Consider the following 17,042-nt stretch of genomic DNA (forward strand, 5'->3'; position numbering starts at 1 on the left):
ATCTGAAGACACCTGGGTTAGAGCTGTTGATCGAGTAAATGGGACTTCATCTTGTGCAAGACTCAATCTGATTCAAATGAAAGTTCTCTACCGTATTCATTATAGTAAAACAAAATTGGCTAAAATGTACCCAAATATAGAGGAAACGTGTGACCGCTGCAAGGCATCAAAGGGAGATCTAACCCATATGTTTTGGTCATGTCCTAAACTGAGACAATTTTGGATTTCAGTCTTTGAGATTTTAAACTCAGCTTTTAAATTAAATATTCACCCTAACCCAATAATGGGGTTAGAGGCGTTAGACTTCCAAATAGCTAAAAATAAAGAGAATGCCCTGGCTTTTGCCACATTAATAGCTAGAAGAAGAATTCTCCTAGAGTGGAAATCACACAATCCACCTACTATGTCAGCATGGCTTAGTGATCTAATGATGTTTCTAAAAACTGCAAAAATTAAATATTTTCTCAGGGGATCAACCAGAACATTTTACAAAACATGGGACCCTTTAATAAACTATTTTGAGAAGAATATACTCCTCCCTCTTTAAAATAATTTGATTATTAAACAACCCCCCCCCCCCCCATTGATTTTTTTTTCTTTTCTTTATTTTTTTTTATTTTTTTTTTATTTTTTTTTTATTTTTTGGGGGAAAGTTGTGTTAGGATGGGAATTTGTGGGTGAACATTTTGAAAAAGCAAGGCCTTCAATAGTGTTTATGTCACGGTATACTTTCAATGTACCTTGTTCTGATAAAAAAAAAAAAAAAAAAAAAAAAAAAAAAAAAAAAACTAAGGTCAGACTCGATTCTGAAATTCTCTGAATCGATCTAGAATTGTTGGAGAGAGAATAAATAACACAATATCACATACATAAAAAATAAACAGTTCTTTCCTGTATACCAGACCGCGTAGCGTGCCAAGTTGATGCTTGATCTGCAGACTACTTTTCTCTCGTGTGTCACTTGACCAGTGTAATCGCAGCTTTTGCGGTTACAAAATCGCATTTCATCATATCGCGATATTATCGCAAATGCAATTAATCGTTCAGCCCTAGTATGTGTGTGTATATATATATATATATATATATAGTTGCTTATATTTATTTCACTGCGCAGTGATTGCAAATGAGAGTGTTTACTTTGGTGTTAAGAGGCCAAGTGAGATTCATTGACCTCCTAATACCCACATTTGAACTTCAGCAGGGCTGATGTGATGTATGAGAAAGCATGGAAGGAGAGATCATCTGTGCCTCAGTCGCTCTAAGCAAAACCTGACAATAATAATTATAGTCTTACAAACAAAAGGCACTCTGAGCACACTCAGACACATAAGTAAGTGAAAATTTAATAGTGTTATCTATAATGACTACAATTAAACCCTTATTCAATTTAATCTTGATTACAGTTTTTTGTAAAACTGTGAGCAAATACTTTAGCAGAACTGAGTCTGAGAAATGAAAGCTACAGCAAAGAGGAATGCGCCGTTTGATTTATCACAGCTACCAAATGTCTCATCAGGAAGATTAACACCCAAAAAAGATGTGAAAAATTTATTCAAGGGCAAGGGCAAATAAGGACAGGTTGCTATTGTTATGCATAGCCAATGCTTTATGAGCAAAGAATCACTTCAAATTACACGTTATGCAAGAGCATCTGTTTTCTACTTCTCTCTACTCTTGATACCACTTTCTCTCTTTTTACCCTCTTAGTTCCTCCCAGCATCCGTGCAGGTCCTCGAGCCATGAAAGTGCAGGTGGAACATGCCATAGACCTGCCCTGTGTCGCACAGGGAGTCCCAGAACCCTCTGTGTCCTGGCTGAAGGATGGTGCTACTCTGTTGGACGGGTCTCATTACAGGATCTCAGATGGGGCTCTGACTCTGAACCAAGTGGGGCTTATTGATGAGGGCTTCTATACCTGTGTGGCTTCCAACATCGCCGGGCAAGATGAAGCCATCATTCAGCTCCATGTACAAGGTCAGAAAGATATTGGCAACTATTGTTATGATTACAGCTATTTGGCTTTAAGTGAACTACAAATCTCATGTATTGCCTCCTTCCCTTCACAGTCCCTCCTGTGGTGGAGGTTTCTGAGCCCCCTTTCAACAGCCCTTTACAGGAGAGAGTGGCTAACCAGCAGATTGCCTTCCCCTGTCCTGCCAAAGGTGAACATGCACCTGATTCATCAGAAATCACCATTCATACACTAAGATCACTAGATGCTGATATGTCACTAGAACTGGGCGATGTAACTAAAATTACAATATTTAATATACTTATATGATTATATTTGGTCTGAAATGGCATAAAAGTTTTTTTGATATAAAAATTTGAAATACAAAACTAAAACACTAGTTAAAAATAATCTAGATATTTAATCTAGTTTAAAAAATCAGTGCATGTTTCCATTAAATCAAGAATCCTATTTAATTATTTTCATTTATTGGCCAATGCAGTATAAGGTAATAAATGGGTGTACTTATCTACGTACAACAATACTGTTCAAAAGTTTGGGGTCGGTAAGGGTCTGTAAGTACTGTACGTAGGGTCGGTTTTTAAATGACTTTGAAAGAAGTCTATTATGGTCACCAAGGCTGCATTAATTTGATCAAAAATGCAGTAAAAACAGAACTTATTGTGAAAAATATTCTATTTTAAAATGAGAAAGTTTAATATTATTTGATAGATAGTTCAAAAAGATAACATTTATCTCATACATAAATCTTTTTGTAACATTATAAATGTCTTTTGATCATTGTAATGTGTCCTTGCTAAATAAAAAAATATAAATTTCTTTCAAAAAAATCTTACTAGCCCCAAACTTTTGAACGGTTGTGTATAATTTTTACTAAAACGTTTAACATATAAAAAACGCTATGCAGAGACTTCTGTTATTTAGTGATGACACAATCAAATAGTTCAATCTGAGTTTTGAATCAGTTCATTGACAGTTCCTTAACAGCTTGATGTGGTTCATGGAAATTAATCAAAGAAAAATGAAACATTCCAGTCTTAACATACTCATGAGCTGCAAGGAATTATTGCAAATCTAGTATAATGTTGCCGGCTGTAGGAAACATAATGGTCAAAAAATGTATTCAAATTACTGCGATATTCACAATATTGTTTAATTTAATATGTATTTATTAGTTGTTACTCAAATCCCTTTGTTCTGTCTGTTGCAGGCACTCCTGAACCAGTAATAAAGTGGTCTAGGAATGGTCAGGAGTTGACAGGGAATGAGCCAGGTGTGTCTATTTTAGAGGATGGCACACTTCTTATCCTGGCCTCAGTGTCCCCTCTGGATAATGGGGAGTATACTTGCATGGCTGTCAATGATGCTGGTACAACAGAGAAAAAATACCAGCTTAAGGTCAATGGTTAGTGTACAGTTTGAAACATTTCTTAAGCTTGTTTCGCTTTCAGCAAATTTCACAATCTTTCTCTTCTCTTTTCTCCTCTTTCCCCTTAATCCAGTCCCACCTAATATTCGAGACAATGGCCTGCTGTCCAATGTCTCTGTGGTGATGAATCAACCGACCAACCTGGTGTGTGATGTCACAGGCACACCTGTACCTGTCATCACCTGGTACAAAGATGGAGTCGTGGTCAGTGCTGCTGTTTATTAATTCACACCTTGACGCGGGGTCCGACATTAACAATAACGTGATGAAAATTGACCCCATTTGCCTCCGAGGCAACCTTTTTGCTGACCTAACAAACCAAGACTATGATTAAATAATAATAATAATAATGATTTAATAAAAAAATATATTGTAGCCTAAGACGTTCCAATCCAGTCACTTCCCGGTGGATAAAATCAAGTCCAGCCCTACATTATTTCCCGCTGAATATTGTGTTTGGAATTACATCACATTATGGAAGTTAAGCGTATTGCAAATGCCATTTCATATTGTGAAATGTGCATAAAGTTAAACCAGTTAAAAAGAAGCATAATGAGAAATAAAAGTGCTATTTCCTTCAATGACGCCGATCACAAATGAGTTCCCTCTGATCACTGGGTTTGAGCTCCAAGAACAGTCATAAAAACCTCAGAGCATAAATGTGCTTTTACTAGAATCAATTTCCAAAATGAAGTCAACAATTAGGAAATTTCTAATCACACTGCAGGGATAGCCATCTCAAGGCTGCTGATTCAGATTCATGTTAGAATAGCAGATATTTCAAGGATTTTTTATTTCACAAAAGATAATCATTATTAATGCCTTTTATTAATATTTTTTTATTTAAGTTATTTATTCTAATGAATATTTTTAAAATAGGGCAATAAGTAGAATAAAAATTTACTTGCAGTGTTTAAGGAATTATGTTAATATTTGTTGAGTTTGTTATTTATAATTTATCAATAGCTTGTATCATTTAACCAGGTGGTTTCTAGCAGCGACGTGCAGATTCTGCAGAAGGGCAAAACTCTTAAGCTTTTGAAAGCGACTGTTGCAGATGCCGGACGCTACACCTGCAAGGCCATCAACATTGCAGGAAGCACTGAGAGAGACTTTTACTTAGATGTGTTGGGTAAAATATTCTGCAATAACATCCACTTACTATGATGTATGACATTAACAGTGTTGTCTTTTTACAAGCTGGTATTATGTCTTATTAAGCTGGTCTTTTCTCTGTTTAGTTCCTCCTACGATCATTGGGACAGCTGGGTCACATGACCTCTCTGCCGTGCTTAATCAAGAGATCATTCTGGAATGCAGGGTCAAAGGCGATCCCTTTCCCACAATTCAGTGGTACAAAGACAGGAAGTAAGCTACTCCAAAAAGCTTTGTAAAGAAAACTTAATTCTTCTCTTCTAAAAAAAAGAGGGGTGAATTCCCTAAAAAGTCGCACCAGTTTTGCGCTTATTCGCTTACCACCCGAAACCTAGTTAAACCAGGTACTAAATCCATGAGTCTTTAAATTTGTTGTCAATGTTTCAAGCATAAACATCTTTAGTCTTCAAATTATGCTTATCATAGATTCACAAAACTCCTGCCTGGCACTATTAATGCTGTGCTTTTACCAAATTAATTTTGGTATCCTCCATAACCCAGCAAAGACTTTTGGGAATTATGTCTTGCAAATTGCATTCTCCAGTAAATGTTAGGGAATGTTTGTATCCTTACTTGATTTGCTTAATTCATTTTGCTAATAAGGCGCTAAATCAACACTGTGCTTGCAAATAAACACTATCAGGTGCGCAATTCATTTTCAGTGAATCCCCCCGATTCTTACATTTTGAAACAATACTAGGGGAATTAGCGTTATCCGTTCTTTTCACTCTGTGTTTTAGGGTATTGTTTTTGGGTGACCCCAATATTGAAGTTTCAAACAGAGGACAGCAGTTGAAGATAAAGAGTGCTCGCTTAGGTGACCAGGCACGATACCAGTGTAGCGCCACCAACGCTGCAGGAAAGCAGTCCAAAGATTTTAACCTCAGTATCTTTGGTAATTTGACTCATAATGTCTTGGGTTTCAAAAATGGGTTTCAAATTGACAGAATGCTAAACTTACTGCTCTTTTTGTCTGTCCTTCAATTCTACCAACACAGTGCCACCCAGCATTAAGGGAGGAAACACGTCTTCTGAAGTGACAGTTCTGCTGGGTAATGTGGTGACTCTGGAGTGTGAGGTACGGGGTGTGCCACTCCCTGCTATCACATGGTACAAGAACAGAGAGGTCATTCTGTCCAGCAGACAGACCCAGTATGTGGACAGAGGGCAGTTCCTTAAGATCTCAAGAGCTCAAATGTCAGATGCAGGACAGTATACCTGTAAAGTCACCAGTGTGGCCGGCACCGCTGAGAAAATTTATGAGCTTGATGTCTATGGTGAGGGCTTGCTAAAGAGTTCTTTAGTGTTTTGTTTTTTTAATTGTTATCATGGTATGTTGGTTGGTTGGTTGGTAGGTGGGTTTTTTAGACTCAAGTCATTTTCATTACTTTAATACTTTATTGCCATTTAGTTTTAGCTTTTGGTAACACTTTTTCATGTGCACTCTTCCTTTTTTCTCATCATTCAGTTCCCCCCTCCATCACTGCCGGTTCTGATAGTCCCACAGACATGAAGGTCGTGCTCAGTAAATCTCTGATTTTGAAATGTGAAGCTGAAGGTCACCCTCCTCCCTCACTGACCTGGCTAAAGGATGGTTCACCAGTGGCTGCTAGAGAGAACCTGCGTGTTCTAGAGCAGGGTCGCAAAATCGAAATCCTCAGTGCACTTCGATCTGATGCTGGTCGATATGTTTGTGTAGCTACCAGTGTAGCTGGAGCGAGGGAGATCAAATATGACGTCAGTGTCTTAGGTATAACGACACACATTGACATGTTTTTTTTGATCTGTTAAAATTCAAGAAAAAATCACCTAAACAGGGAGATAAAAATCACAAAGTAGCCTACTTATAAATCTCTTCAGGCATCTCATCCTTCACTATCCACAAGAATCAGGAACTTAGGTGTCTTGTGTTTTTGTGTTCATGAAAGACAGGTCACGTCTCTATGTGCACATTGATCTTCTAAACATCTGTACACCATTATGGTCCTAATACATGCGTCCAACAGACCGCCATAATCACTCAGTCCACATTTGTGTTGCATCATTGGAATGATATTGCAGGAAATCAACAGCAAAGAGTTTTATGTGCCAGTAAACTGGTTAACAACAAATGAAGGAAATGTATAAAAGATTCAGCAAGATTAAAGGGCAATGGTAGAGTCAGTATCCATGTGACCCAAGATTGTGGCATTTATTAACTTTATTATGCGTTTTCATTATGTGAGTTTTTTCACGCATTATTTCAAAGAAACGTTTGGTTTTGCGGAGATGCTGTCGTTTTTGACCATAATTTTTGTGTGTGTGTATTTAGTTCCTCCTGTTGTTGATGGGGCAAGCGACACCACAGATGCCACGGTCATCATCAACAATATCCTAGAGCTGGACTGCTACGCTACAGGCACACCTACTCCAAGTATTACGTGAGGACTTCAGTACATCCACACATGACATAATCATACTGTATATGCAGAACGTCTCGGTTACGTATGTAACCCTCGTTCCCTGAGTAGGGAACGGAGACGTTACGTCGGATGACGACGAATGGGGTTTCGCTTAGAACACCTATCGACTTCGAGTATTACAAAACGAGCCAATGGCAAAGAAATGCCATGGGTCTGCGGAATTTGCATGGCGTAACTCCGCCCCACCTCGTGGGTATAAAAGGAGGAAGCCGGCAACAAGCAGATATGTTTCTTCGCTGAGGAGCCAAGACTGAGCTCAGGCGATCCCCGCGGTACAGCGGAAAGTGGCAGGCAGACGTAACGTCTCCGTTCCCTACTCAGGGAACGAGGGTTACATACGTAACCGAGACGTTCCCTTTCATTGTCACTCCGAGTTACGTCGGATGACGACGAATGGGGTTACCAGTCTTATCACGCCACCTTCTCGGCTGTCTTCCAGTGCCCTGCGTAAATCTGAGATCCTTGTCGTGAGACTGGCACGGATGAAGGACTCCTATTTAGCACAGGAATACCAAGGTACACTGGGGAGCATATCCCATAGCTTAGAGGAAATATGCAATTATTGCCAACCCAGAGGGGGGGACTTAGAGAATACACATGTGACCCGAAGGACACTGGGGTGTCCAGCCGCAGGTGGAATATTTCAACCCCAGGGGTGGCAAGGTGGCTTGCCAAGGGAAAGACACATGCTCAAGAGGCTTACAGTGGAAATACACATGTGGGGGTCGCTCAGGGGAGGGACCATGCACACGGGAGGCACCTAGCCGACGCACAGGCAATAGACACTGGCGCCAACGTCAGGAGTGCTGGAGGAACTCAGGGCTTTCGGGGAAGCTCACCTGAGGAGAATATCGCACGTATCCAGTCCGTGGAGTGGAATGGCGAGCAAGCGAAGACACCTGAGCGGGTCCAGTACTAGCTGGTTGAAGCGAGTACATGAGAGGACACTGGCTCCACTCGGAGATTGTAGAATCTGGCGAATGTGATAGGTGTCGCCCAGCCTGCAGCTCTGCAGATGTCTGTTAGCGAGGCGCCATGCGCTAGAGCCAAAGAGGATGCCACACTCCGGGTGGAGTGGGCAGTCACAGCAAGGGGGCACGGTCGACCCTGCTGCTGGTATGCCAAAGCAATGGCGTCCACTATCCAGTGAGACAACCTTTGCTTGGAGAGAGCCTTTCCCTTCAGCTTCCCACCATAACAGACAAAGAGCTGGTCAGAGGTCCTGAAACACTGCGTCCTGTCTACATAGGCGCGGAGGGCGCGTACTGGACAGAGCAGTGCCAAGGCTGGGTCTGCCTCCTCCGGGGGCAGCGCTTGCAGGTTCACCACCTGGTCCCAGAAGGGAGTGGTAGGAACCTTGGGCACATATCCAGGCCGGGGTCTCAGGATCACGTGAGAGTAAGCCGGCCCAAATTCCAGGCACGCTTCGTCAACGGAGAATGCGTGCAGGTCCCCCACCCTCTTGATGGAGGCCAAAGCAACCAGGAGCTCTTTCTTCATAGACCGGAACTTAAGCTCCACTGATTGCAACGGCTCAAAGGGAGCACTCCGCAGGGCAGTTAGAACCACTGAGAGGTCCCAAGAGGGAACGATAGGAGGGCGAGGAGGATTCAGTCTCCTCGCTCCTCTCAGGAACCTGATGATCAGGTCGTGCCTTCCAACAGACTTACCTTCGACCAGGTCATGGTGTGCGGCAATAGCGGCAACATAGACTTTCAGGGTGGAGGGAGACAGCCTTCGCTCCAGCCTATCTTGAAGGAAGGAAAGCACGACACTAATCGAACATCTCCGGGGGTCTTCTCGGTGAGAAGAGCACCAGTTGACGAAGAGGTTCCACTTCAACGCATAGACGTGTCTCGTGGACGACGCTCTAGCGGAAGTGATGGTAGCCGCCACCGCTGGTGGTAGGGTACTCAAACCTGCCTCGTCCCGTCCAGGAGCCACACGTGGAGGTTCCAGAGATCGGGACGAGGGTGCCATAGGGTGCCCCGTCCCTGAGAAAGGAGGTCCTTCCTCAGGGGAATCGGCCAAGGAGGTGCTGTCGCGAGGAGTACTAGTTCGGAGAACCAGGTCCGGGCGGGCCAGTATGGCGTGACCAGAATGACCTGCTCCTCGTCCTCCCTGACCTTGCGCAGGGTCTGCGCAAGAAGGCTCACTGGGGGAAACGCTTATTTGGGGCCCCGCGGCCGGCTGTGCGCCAGTGCATCCGTGCCGAGCGTGTCCTCGGTCAGGGAATAATACAGGTCGCAATGGGTCGAGTCGTGAGAGGCAAACAGATCTAACTGTGCGTCCCCGAACTGGTCCCAAATCAGCTGAACCGACTGGGGATGGAGTCGTCAATCTCCCGGGAGGGGCTGAAGCCGTGAGAGCTCGTCGGCTGCACAGTTCAGGGCTCCGGGGATATAAATGGCATGAAGCAACCTCAGATGCTTCTGACTCCATATGAGGAGGTGGCGGGCGAGTTGCGACATATGGTGGGAGCGTAGACCACCTTGATGGTTGATGTACGCTACAGTGGCGGTATTGTCTGAACGGACTAGTACGGGTTGGTTCTTGAGCACGGCCCGGAAGCGGCGCAAAGCAAGACGTACGGCCAGCAACTCGAGGCAATTGACGTGCCAGAGGCGTCGGGGTCCTGTCCAGGAGCCCGCGGCAGCACGTCCATTGCACATGGCACCCCAGCCCGTGGAGGAGGCATCTGTCGTTACAACAACATGCCGCAAAGCTCGTTCCAGGGGCTCTCCGGCCCGTAGAAAACTGAGGTTCGACCACGGGGTGAAGGTCTGACGGCAGGTCGGAGTAACTGGTACTCGGAGGGTGCCGTGTTGCCATGCCCAACTCGGGACTCGGTCGCGGAGTCAAAGCTAAAGCGGTCTCATATGAAGCAATCTGAGCGGCGAACCGCGGCTGCAGATGCCATATGCCCCAGGAGCCTCTGAAGAAACTTCAGTGGAACCGCACTCTTGCGCTTGATAGTCTCAGGCAAGTCAGCAATGGCTGAGTGGAGAAGGCGACCAAGTCCAAACCGAGAAAAGAGCTCCTCTGCACGGGGCAAAGGTTACTCCTTCCCCGGTTGACCCGAAGGCCCAGACGAGCTAGGTGCCGGAGCACTGGGTCCCTGTATTCGCAAACCTGGTCTCAGGAGTGAGCTTAAGACAGCCAGTCACCGAGATAGTTCAGGATGCGAACCCCGTGTTCCCATGGAGGAACAAAGGCAGCCTCAACAACCTTGTGAAGGCGCGAAGAGACAGGGCTAGCCCGAATGGGAAAACAGCGTACTGATATGCGCGTGCCCTGACAGCAAACCGTAGGTATGGTCTGAGTCGAAGGAGAACGGAGACATAAAAGTAGGCGTCCTTCAGGTCGATCGCTGCAAACCAATCCTGTGGCCGCACACATCCAGAAATGCGTTTGGCCAGGAGCATCTTGAACGGCAGCCTGTGAAGGGAGCGGTTCGGACCAGGATTGGCCGTAACCCACCAGACTTCTCCGGGACAATGAGATAGGGGCTGTACACCCGGGCCTCCTTTCGGCTGGAGGGACAGTCTCAATCGCACCCTTCGCCAATAGGGTAGCAACCTCCGCTCTCATGATAGGGCATAGCCATCGACCAAAGTGGAGTGGACTCCCCTGAAGTGGGGAGGAGACCGTGCGAACTGAATCGCATAGCCGAGCCGATGGTTCGCGCGACCCAGCGGAACAGATAGGGAAGCTCTAGGCAGGCTCCCAACTGTGCCAGCGGCGTCGAGAACCACAGACGTCCCCCCGGTGGTGTAGCGAAGCGGAATGACCGGCCCAGACGTGGACGGCATAGCGGCCCGGTGTGGGGGCAAGGTCAAACCGCACCCTGACAGAGGAGGCCAGGGAAGGACCAGCGTTCCACGGGGGCCTGCTCTGTCAAGGGTCTGGCGACAGAGGGGGACAGGGGCGAAGCGGTCGTGGACGGCACGCCGTGTCAACCACCTCCGGGACAGAGGGGGACGAGGAGAGCACGGCATGTGGGCGGCGCTCTGTGACGTCCGAACTCTCTGTGCTCAGAGACGGGAGAGTGAGTTCTTTGGAGAATAAGGATTCTTCCCCGGCCCTCACCCGGGGAAAGGAGTGGTCCTGCTACCAGCTCCTGGAAAGAACTGAGTCCCATCTCTGAGGAGCCCATCCCAAGAGCGCCGCTTAACCCGGCGTGTAGCGGGGGCGGGGCTGGAGAGGACTGTTTTGGCGTCCGACCGCGGCCTCCAGAGCCGGCCCGGCTGAGCGGGCGGGGTGGGAGCAGCGGGGGGCGCCCCGGCGGTGGGCAGACCGAGGGATCTGAGCGGACGGCGGGGCCGTCGGGACAGAGTCAACCTCAGTCTGCTCCATCCCCGAGGAGCCCGTCTCAGGAGCGCCGCTTAACCCGGCGTGTAGCGGGGGGCGGGGCTGGAGAGGGGCTGTGGCGTCCGCCCGCGGCCCCCAGAGCCGGCCCGGGTGAACGGGCGGGGTGGGAGCCGTGGAAGGGCGCCTTCGGCGGTGGGCAGACCGAGGGATCTGGGCGGACGGCGGGGCCGTCGGGACAGAATCAACGTCAGTCTGCTCATGAGCGGCTGAGAGCTGTTGGTCAAGCCCTCAACCGCACCGCCGGAGAGGCCGACCTGGGATATGGGAATGTCGGACAGACGGGTCCGCGCGACATCCAGCACATCAGACAGGTTCAGCCACAGAATGTTGAGCATCACCTGACCCAGGGAGCGTACGGCCACTTTCGTCGCTCGGAGAGCAAGGTCAGTGACGGCGCGCAGCTCAGTGAAGAGCCCTGGGTCAGTCCCGCCCTCGTGCAGGTCCATGCGCATCTGGGTCAGGTGGACCAGGAGAATGACCATGGCATGCAGTGAGGCGGCTGCCAGTCCCGTGGCACTATAGGATCTCGCCACAAGCGTAGACGAAAAACTACAGGCCACGGGCGGGTGCTTAGGATTGCGCCGAGAAGAAGCACTCTGAGGACACATAGCATCGCAACAGAGCGTTCAGCCGGGGGAACCCCAGTGTACCCAAGGGCAGCGGCCCCATCGAGGGGAGGAAAGGCGGATGAGATCAGCGAGCGGTCCTGAGAAGACAAGGGGGTCTTCTAGGACTTCGAGATCTCATCATGCACGTCCGGGAAGAGAGGTATTGGGGTTTGCCGCGGACGAGGGTCGGCGGCCTTACCCAAAACCAATCGTCCCAGGAAAGCATGGCCGTCATCTCCGGATCAGACTCAGGCACAGCCGTATGCACACCGGAAGGTGGCAGCTGTGACGAGCCCTCACTTCTAGAAGACTCAAGCCCACCTAGTGATGCTGCAACAGACATGGCATCTTCCTCTGTAGCTTCAACTGAAACACGCGGGCCACCAGAGGGTAGACTCGCGGGAATAAGCAGTTCACTAGCGGGCACCGTCATTGAAGAGGGGGGCTGGGGTCACGGACAATTAGTCGGCGCCTTGTTCCAGACCGTAACCCTCAGGTCACCCTGGCCACCAGCCGAAGATCGGGGGGTGGATGAGGGGACTCTCACTCTTGCGAGTTCACCGAGTCTCGACCTATATATGACGCGATGATCACGTTCCCTTGCGAGAACATGAGTCACCCACGAGCGCTGTTCAAGCATGATCAAACACACTAGACAGCGCTCGTGCCCATCAGAGTCCGATACCAGTCCGCTGCAACCAGAAATGCACGGGCGAGCCGTCTTTAAAAAGACGTGCCGCGTGCGAGCTCTTTTATGAGAGGAGAGAAAAAACTCCGCGATGTTGAAGCGCACAGGGAGACACACACACACTGGCAGATTACTGCACAGATCAGCAGGCACTGTGAGCTCGCTGCAGATCGCCGTCACACCAACACCGGAGAGAGAAGCTCGTCTCGTAGAGCGAAGTCAGAGATGACTGTGGAGTGAAGAAATACTCTTGGCTCCGAAGCGAAAACATATCTGCTTGTTGGCGGCTTCCTCCTTTTATACCCACGAGGTGGGGCGGAGTTACGCCATGCAAATTCCGCAGACCCATGGCATTTCTTTGCCATTGGCTCGTTTTGTAATACTCGAAGTCGATAGGTGTTCTAAGCGAAACCCCATTCGTCGTCATCCGACGTAACTCGGAGTGACAACGAAAGGGAACTGAAATGTCGCTCATTTGCATCTGTCTATCTCTGAAGGTGGCTGAAGGATGGCGTACCGGTGAGGCAGGGCGAAGGGGTGCGGATTACATCAAACGGCCGTCGATTGGTCATCTCTCGCGCTCAGGTGTCTGATACAGCACTTTTTCACTGTGTAGCGACCAACGAGGCTGGAGAACAAGAGAGAGAGTTTAAAGTGTCTGTACACGGTAATGATCATTATAGATTTTTATTTAACATCTGTCAATTTTTACTAATATTTTTATTTGATGTTTACCTTGACTGCTCACAGAGAGGAAGGCCTAAGGTGACTTTTCAGGTTTCTCTAAGTTATAAAGTAAAAGTTATAAAAAAGTTATGAAGTATAAGTTTCAGATACATGTTTTGTAAAATGTCATTGTTTACCTCTTTAATATTTGTCTGTCAGTCTCCCCAGCTATTCGTTCTACTGGTCCTGCTGAGAGGTCAGTGGTTCTCCACACATCAATCAGCCTTCAGTGTGTGGTCAGTGGAATTCCGCCTCCCAGCATTACATGGCTCAAAGACGCCCGTCCTGTGGACACGACACAAGAATTTCTGAAGGTCAGACTTTAAAGCATGACAGAAGCCTTTTAAAGTAAATCAAGTGTTTGAGGAGGTTTACATAACCACATGTACTATCTCCTCTCTCATTATTTTTCCATCTGGCATTTAGCTGGAATCCGCTGGCAGGGTATTGCACATAAAGAAGGCCAGGCTGGAGGATGCTGGGAAATATACGTGTGTTGCAACTAATGCGGCAGGCGAGGCTCAACAGCACATTCGCCTCAGTGTGCATGGTAGGAAATACTTATAAAAACAGCCAGCATATGCATATTAACTGTGATTTTCCGAAATACTGTCAAAATCAAAAGAAAAAATTAAGAAATTGTATTTTGCATAATGCCTATTTGTAGAACCATTTAACATCTCATCTAAACCTCTAAAAACATATCATTATAATGAATTAAATCAATCAAAAAAATTATATATACTGTATATTGATTGACTGATTGATTGAAACATGCATCATGGTAAATAAGTTTGTGCATGTGTTTTATAGAACCTCCCAGCATCCAGTATGCTGGAGAGACACTCAATGAAACCATCCTTGCTGGCTTCCAAATTCATCTGAAGTGTAAGGCAACAGGAAGTCCTTTGCCAGGTGAGTCATACTTCATTTCCTGTTTTTTTTTTGTTTTTTTTTAGATCAATATTACATTTGAACTGGCTAGTAATAGTTTACAAAAGTACAGGTGCTGTAGTTTTGCCCTCATGCCTTTTCTGCTGCAGCTGTGACGTGGTATAAAGACAGTCGTCCATTGGCAAACGCTGCAGGTGTTAACATTCTGAGTAGAAGTCAGGTGCTGGAGATTGACCGGGTGCAGGTGTCAGATGCTGGACTCTACAAATGTGTGGCCATCAATGTGGCCGGCAGCACTGAGCTCACATACAGTCTGCAGGTGTATGGTGAGTATGAAACAATCTTTCAGTCAAAAGTTTGAACATGTTTCCTGATATATTTCTTGGTTTTGATCATCATCTAATGTTCTCTGTCTCTTTCCATTAGTTCCCCCTTCCATTTCTAGCAAAGGAGGAATGATAACAGTGGTGGTGAATGAGCCAGTCAGGTTAGAGTGTGAAGCCTCAGGAGTTCCCATGCCCAGCCTCACCTGGCTTAAAGAAGGCAGACCTGTCTCCAGCTTCTCAGATGGCGTCCAGGTCTGTGCGTGTAGGAGTTTGGATGCTTTCATACGTATTTATACATATTGGTTTGCAGTCAACTCTATTTAAAGGTTATGAACATGTTATATCAGTTTTCAATTTCTTCTTTTACTAGGTATTGTCAGGTGGCAGGGTGTTGTCATTCGTTAGTGCACAGGTCAGTGACACAGGTCATTATACCTGTGTGGCTGTGAATGCAGGTGGAGAACAGCACAGAGAATATGACTTACGTGTGTACGGTGAGCTCAGAAAACACTCTTACTCTAAACCTGATCATTTGTGTATTTCAGGGTAACTCAGTTGTTGATACAAGTAATTTTCTATGTGTTTACACTACTGTTCAAAAGTCAGTACGTTGTTGTTGTTTTTTAAATAATAACACTTTTATTAACCAAAGATGAATTTATCTGTGTGCGTCTCTGTCCCTCAGTGCCGCCCAACATCATGGGTGAGGAGGTAAACAAAACTGTTCTGATGGGTCAGTCAGTGCAGCTGCATTGTCAGAGCGATGCCATCCCTCCACCTGCATTGAGCTGGCGGAAAGACGGACGACCGCTATATAGAAAACCAGGACTAAGCCTGTCCGAGGACAGCAGTTTTCTGAAGGTACAGTACATTCATCAGCCTGTAAGCTGTTTTGACATAGGCCAGAAAGCAACAACTTAGCAATCACTCAGATAACACTAGCAGGTCCCTAGCAACACTCTAGCAACCACCCAGCATACCATAGGAACCATATAACTTCACCCTGGAAATTACAACACCCTAGCATCATGAAGCAAGTGAAGTTCATTTTGGATTGCTGTTCTTTTAATTTAAAAGGCATTAGATGGTATTCATTTGATAATTATTTTGTATTTGCAGATTACCAGTGCTCAGGTCCAAGACACAGGCAGGTACACATGTGAGGCAATCAATGTGGCAGGAAAAACAGAGAAGCACTATAACCTGAACGTGTTGGGTGAGTGCTTAAAATATAATATAAACTGAACTTGAGTCAAATTATAATGTATAATATAATTGTTTCTCTTTCTATTATTTGTTTTTCCCCAGTTCCTCCCAGTATCCGTGGATCTGATGAGGTGTCTTCTCTGACTGTGATTGAGGGGAGCCTCGTGACACTTGTTTGTGAGTCCAGAGGGATCCCTCCTCCCCGTCTCTCCTGGAAGAAAAACGGTGAGGCTCATCATGACTGTTTTCATCATTACCATCCTCCTACAGATTATAAAACTCCTCATCACTATCCATCATCACATTTATTGTCATTTTCAACCTTATACTCTCATAATTAGTCACATTTCAACAAACCCTTACTCTAAGATTGTGTATTATTTTGTGTGTCTCTTAGGCTCAGAGCTAAAGGGAGATTCACGTGTGCGTGTTCTTTCTGGTGGGCGGCAGCTGCAGATTTCCAGTGCTGAGAAGGCAGACGCTTACTCTTACACCTGTCTGGCCTCCAGTGCAGCTGGCAGTGCGATGAAAGAGTACAATCTGCAAGTCTACGGTATAGCTTCTCTCACATTACAGGCACTATCGGTCAATCTTGGACTAGCTGATAAATCATCATAGATAATTATTGGAAAAATAAATCCACAATATCATATTCAATATCATATTTTGCATATTCTGCATGTTTCTATGAATAAACGAAATTATCAAAATAATTTGTTTCAATGAACGAAACGCACTGAGACTCAGGTCATACAAAAAAATTGTTTTTTACACAGTAAACTTATTTGACTAAAAAATGCAATGTTTCGTAAGAAATTGCTATATTTACATTTGATTGCATTTTTAAAAATGAACTGAATAGCACAATTCTTTTTAAGTTCATTTCATTAGATGCCATTTTTGATAATAAATTAGTATTAAAAAATTAAACTAAGAATATAGGAAAACATCTCAGGTTACAAATGTAACCATTGTTCCCTGAGAAGGGAAGAGTCTCCCCAAAGATCCATCGCTTAACGGTCTGGGGAAGGCCTCCATGTAGACCTTAAGCCTGGAGGGGGAAAGACCAGCAGAAGTCCTGAAGGAACTCCAGCACTGAAGCCACTGGGCAGTGAACTGGGTCCAACTGGCATTCTCTGCCCCATTAAGTGAAAACTCTCCACGTCAAGGCAAATATTTTCCTCATGGAGGGAGCTGTAGAGTTT

General features: G+C 45.9%; 1 protein-coding gene across 3 annotated transcripts in view; it reads left to right on the forward strand.

Annotated features, from left to right (window-relative positions):
* hmcn1 (hemicentin 1) overlaps nucleotides 1-17,042 on the forward strand; it is a 113,155-nt gene that overhangs the window by 53,939 nt on the left and 42,174 nt on the right. For all 3 annotated transcript variants that reach the window (XM_077220048.1, XM_077220047.1, XM_077220049.1), the window contains exons 24-44: nucleotides 1,708-1,974; nucleotides 2,067-2,162; nucleotides 3,183-3,377; nucleotides 3,475-3,605; nucleotides 4,386-4,533; nucleotides 4,643-4,769; nucleotides 5,297-5,451; nucleotides 5,555-5,833; nucleotides 6,025-6,306; nucleotides 6,868-6,976; nucleotides 13,183-13,352; nucleotides 13,571-13,725; nucleotides 13,838-13,961; nucleotides 14,225-14,326; nucleotides 14,455-14,631; nucleotides 14,732-14,883; nucleotides 15,002-15,125; nucleotides 15,317-15,492; nucleotides 15,751-15,847; nucleotides 15,940-16,062; nucleotides 16,235-16,390. In XM_077220048.1, the coding sequence (XP_077076163.1) occupies nucleotides 1,708-1,974; nucleotides 2,067-2,162; nucleotides 3,183-3,377; nucleotides 3,475-3,605; nucleotides 4,386-4,533; nucleotides 4,643-4,769; nucleotides 5,297-5,451; nucleotides 5,555-5,833; nucleotides 6,025-6,306; nucleotides 6,868-6,976; nucleotides 13,183-13,352; nucleotides 13,571-13,725; nucleotides 13,838-13,961; nucleotides 14,225-14,326; nucleotides 14,455-14,631; nucleotides 14,732-14,883; nucleotides 15,002-15,125; nucleotides 15,317-15,492; nucleotides 15,751-15,847; nucleotides 15,940-16,062; nucleotides 16,235-16,390 (3,345 nt within the window). The remainder of the gene's footprint in view (nucleotides 1-1,707; nucleotides 1,975-2,066; nucleotides 2,163-3,182; nucleotides 3,378-3,474; nucleotides 3,606-4,385; nucleotides 4,534-4,642; nucleotides 4,770-5,296; nucleotides 5,452-5,554; nucleotides 5,834-6,024; nucleotides 6,307-6,867; nucleotides 6,977-13,182; nucleotides 13,353-13,570; nucleotides 13,726-13,837; nucleotides 13,962-14,224; nucleotides 14,327-14,454; nucleotides 14,632-14,731; nucleotides 14,884-15,001; nucleotides 15,126-15,316; nucleotides 15,493-15,750; nucleotides 15,848-15,939; nucleotides 16,063-16,234; nucleotides 16,391-17,042) is intronic.

This window comes from Siphateles boraxobius, unplaced genomic scaffold (genome assembly GCF_051911475.1).
Source record: "Siphateles boraxobius isolate OS27281-9 unplaced genomic scaffold, OSU_SipBor_1 8, whole genome shotgun sequence".
NCBI classification, from domain to species: Eukaryota; Metazoa; Chordata; class Actinopteri; order Cypriniformes; family Leuciscidae; genus Siphateles; species Siphateles boraxobius.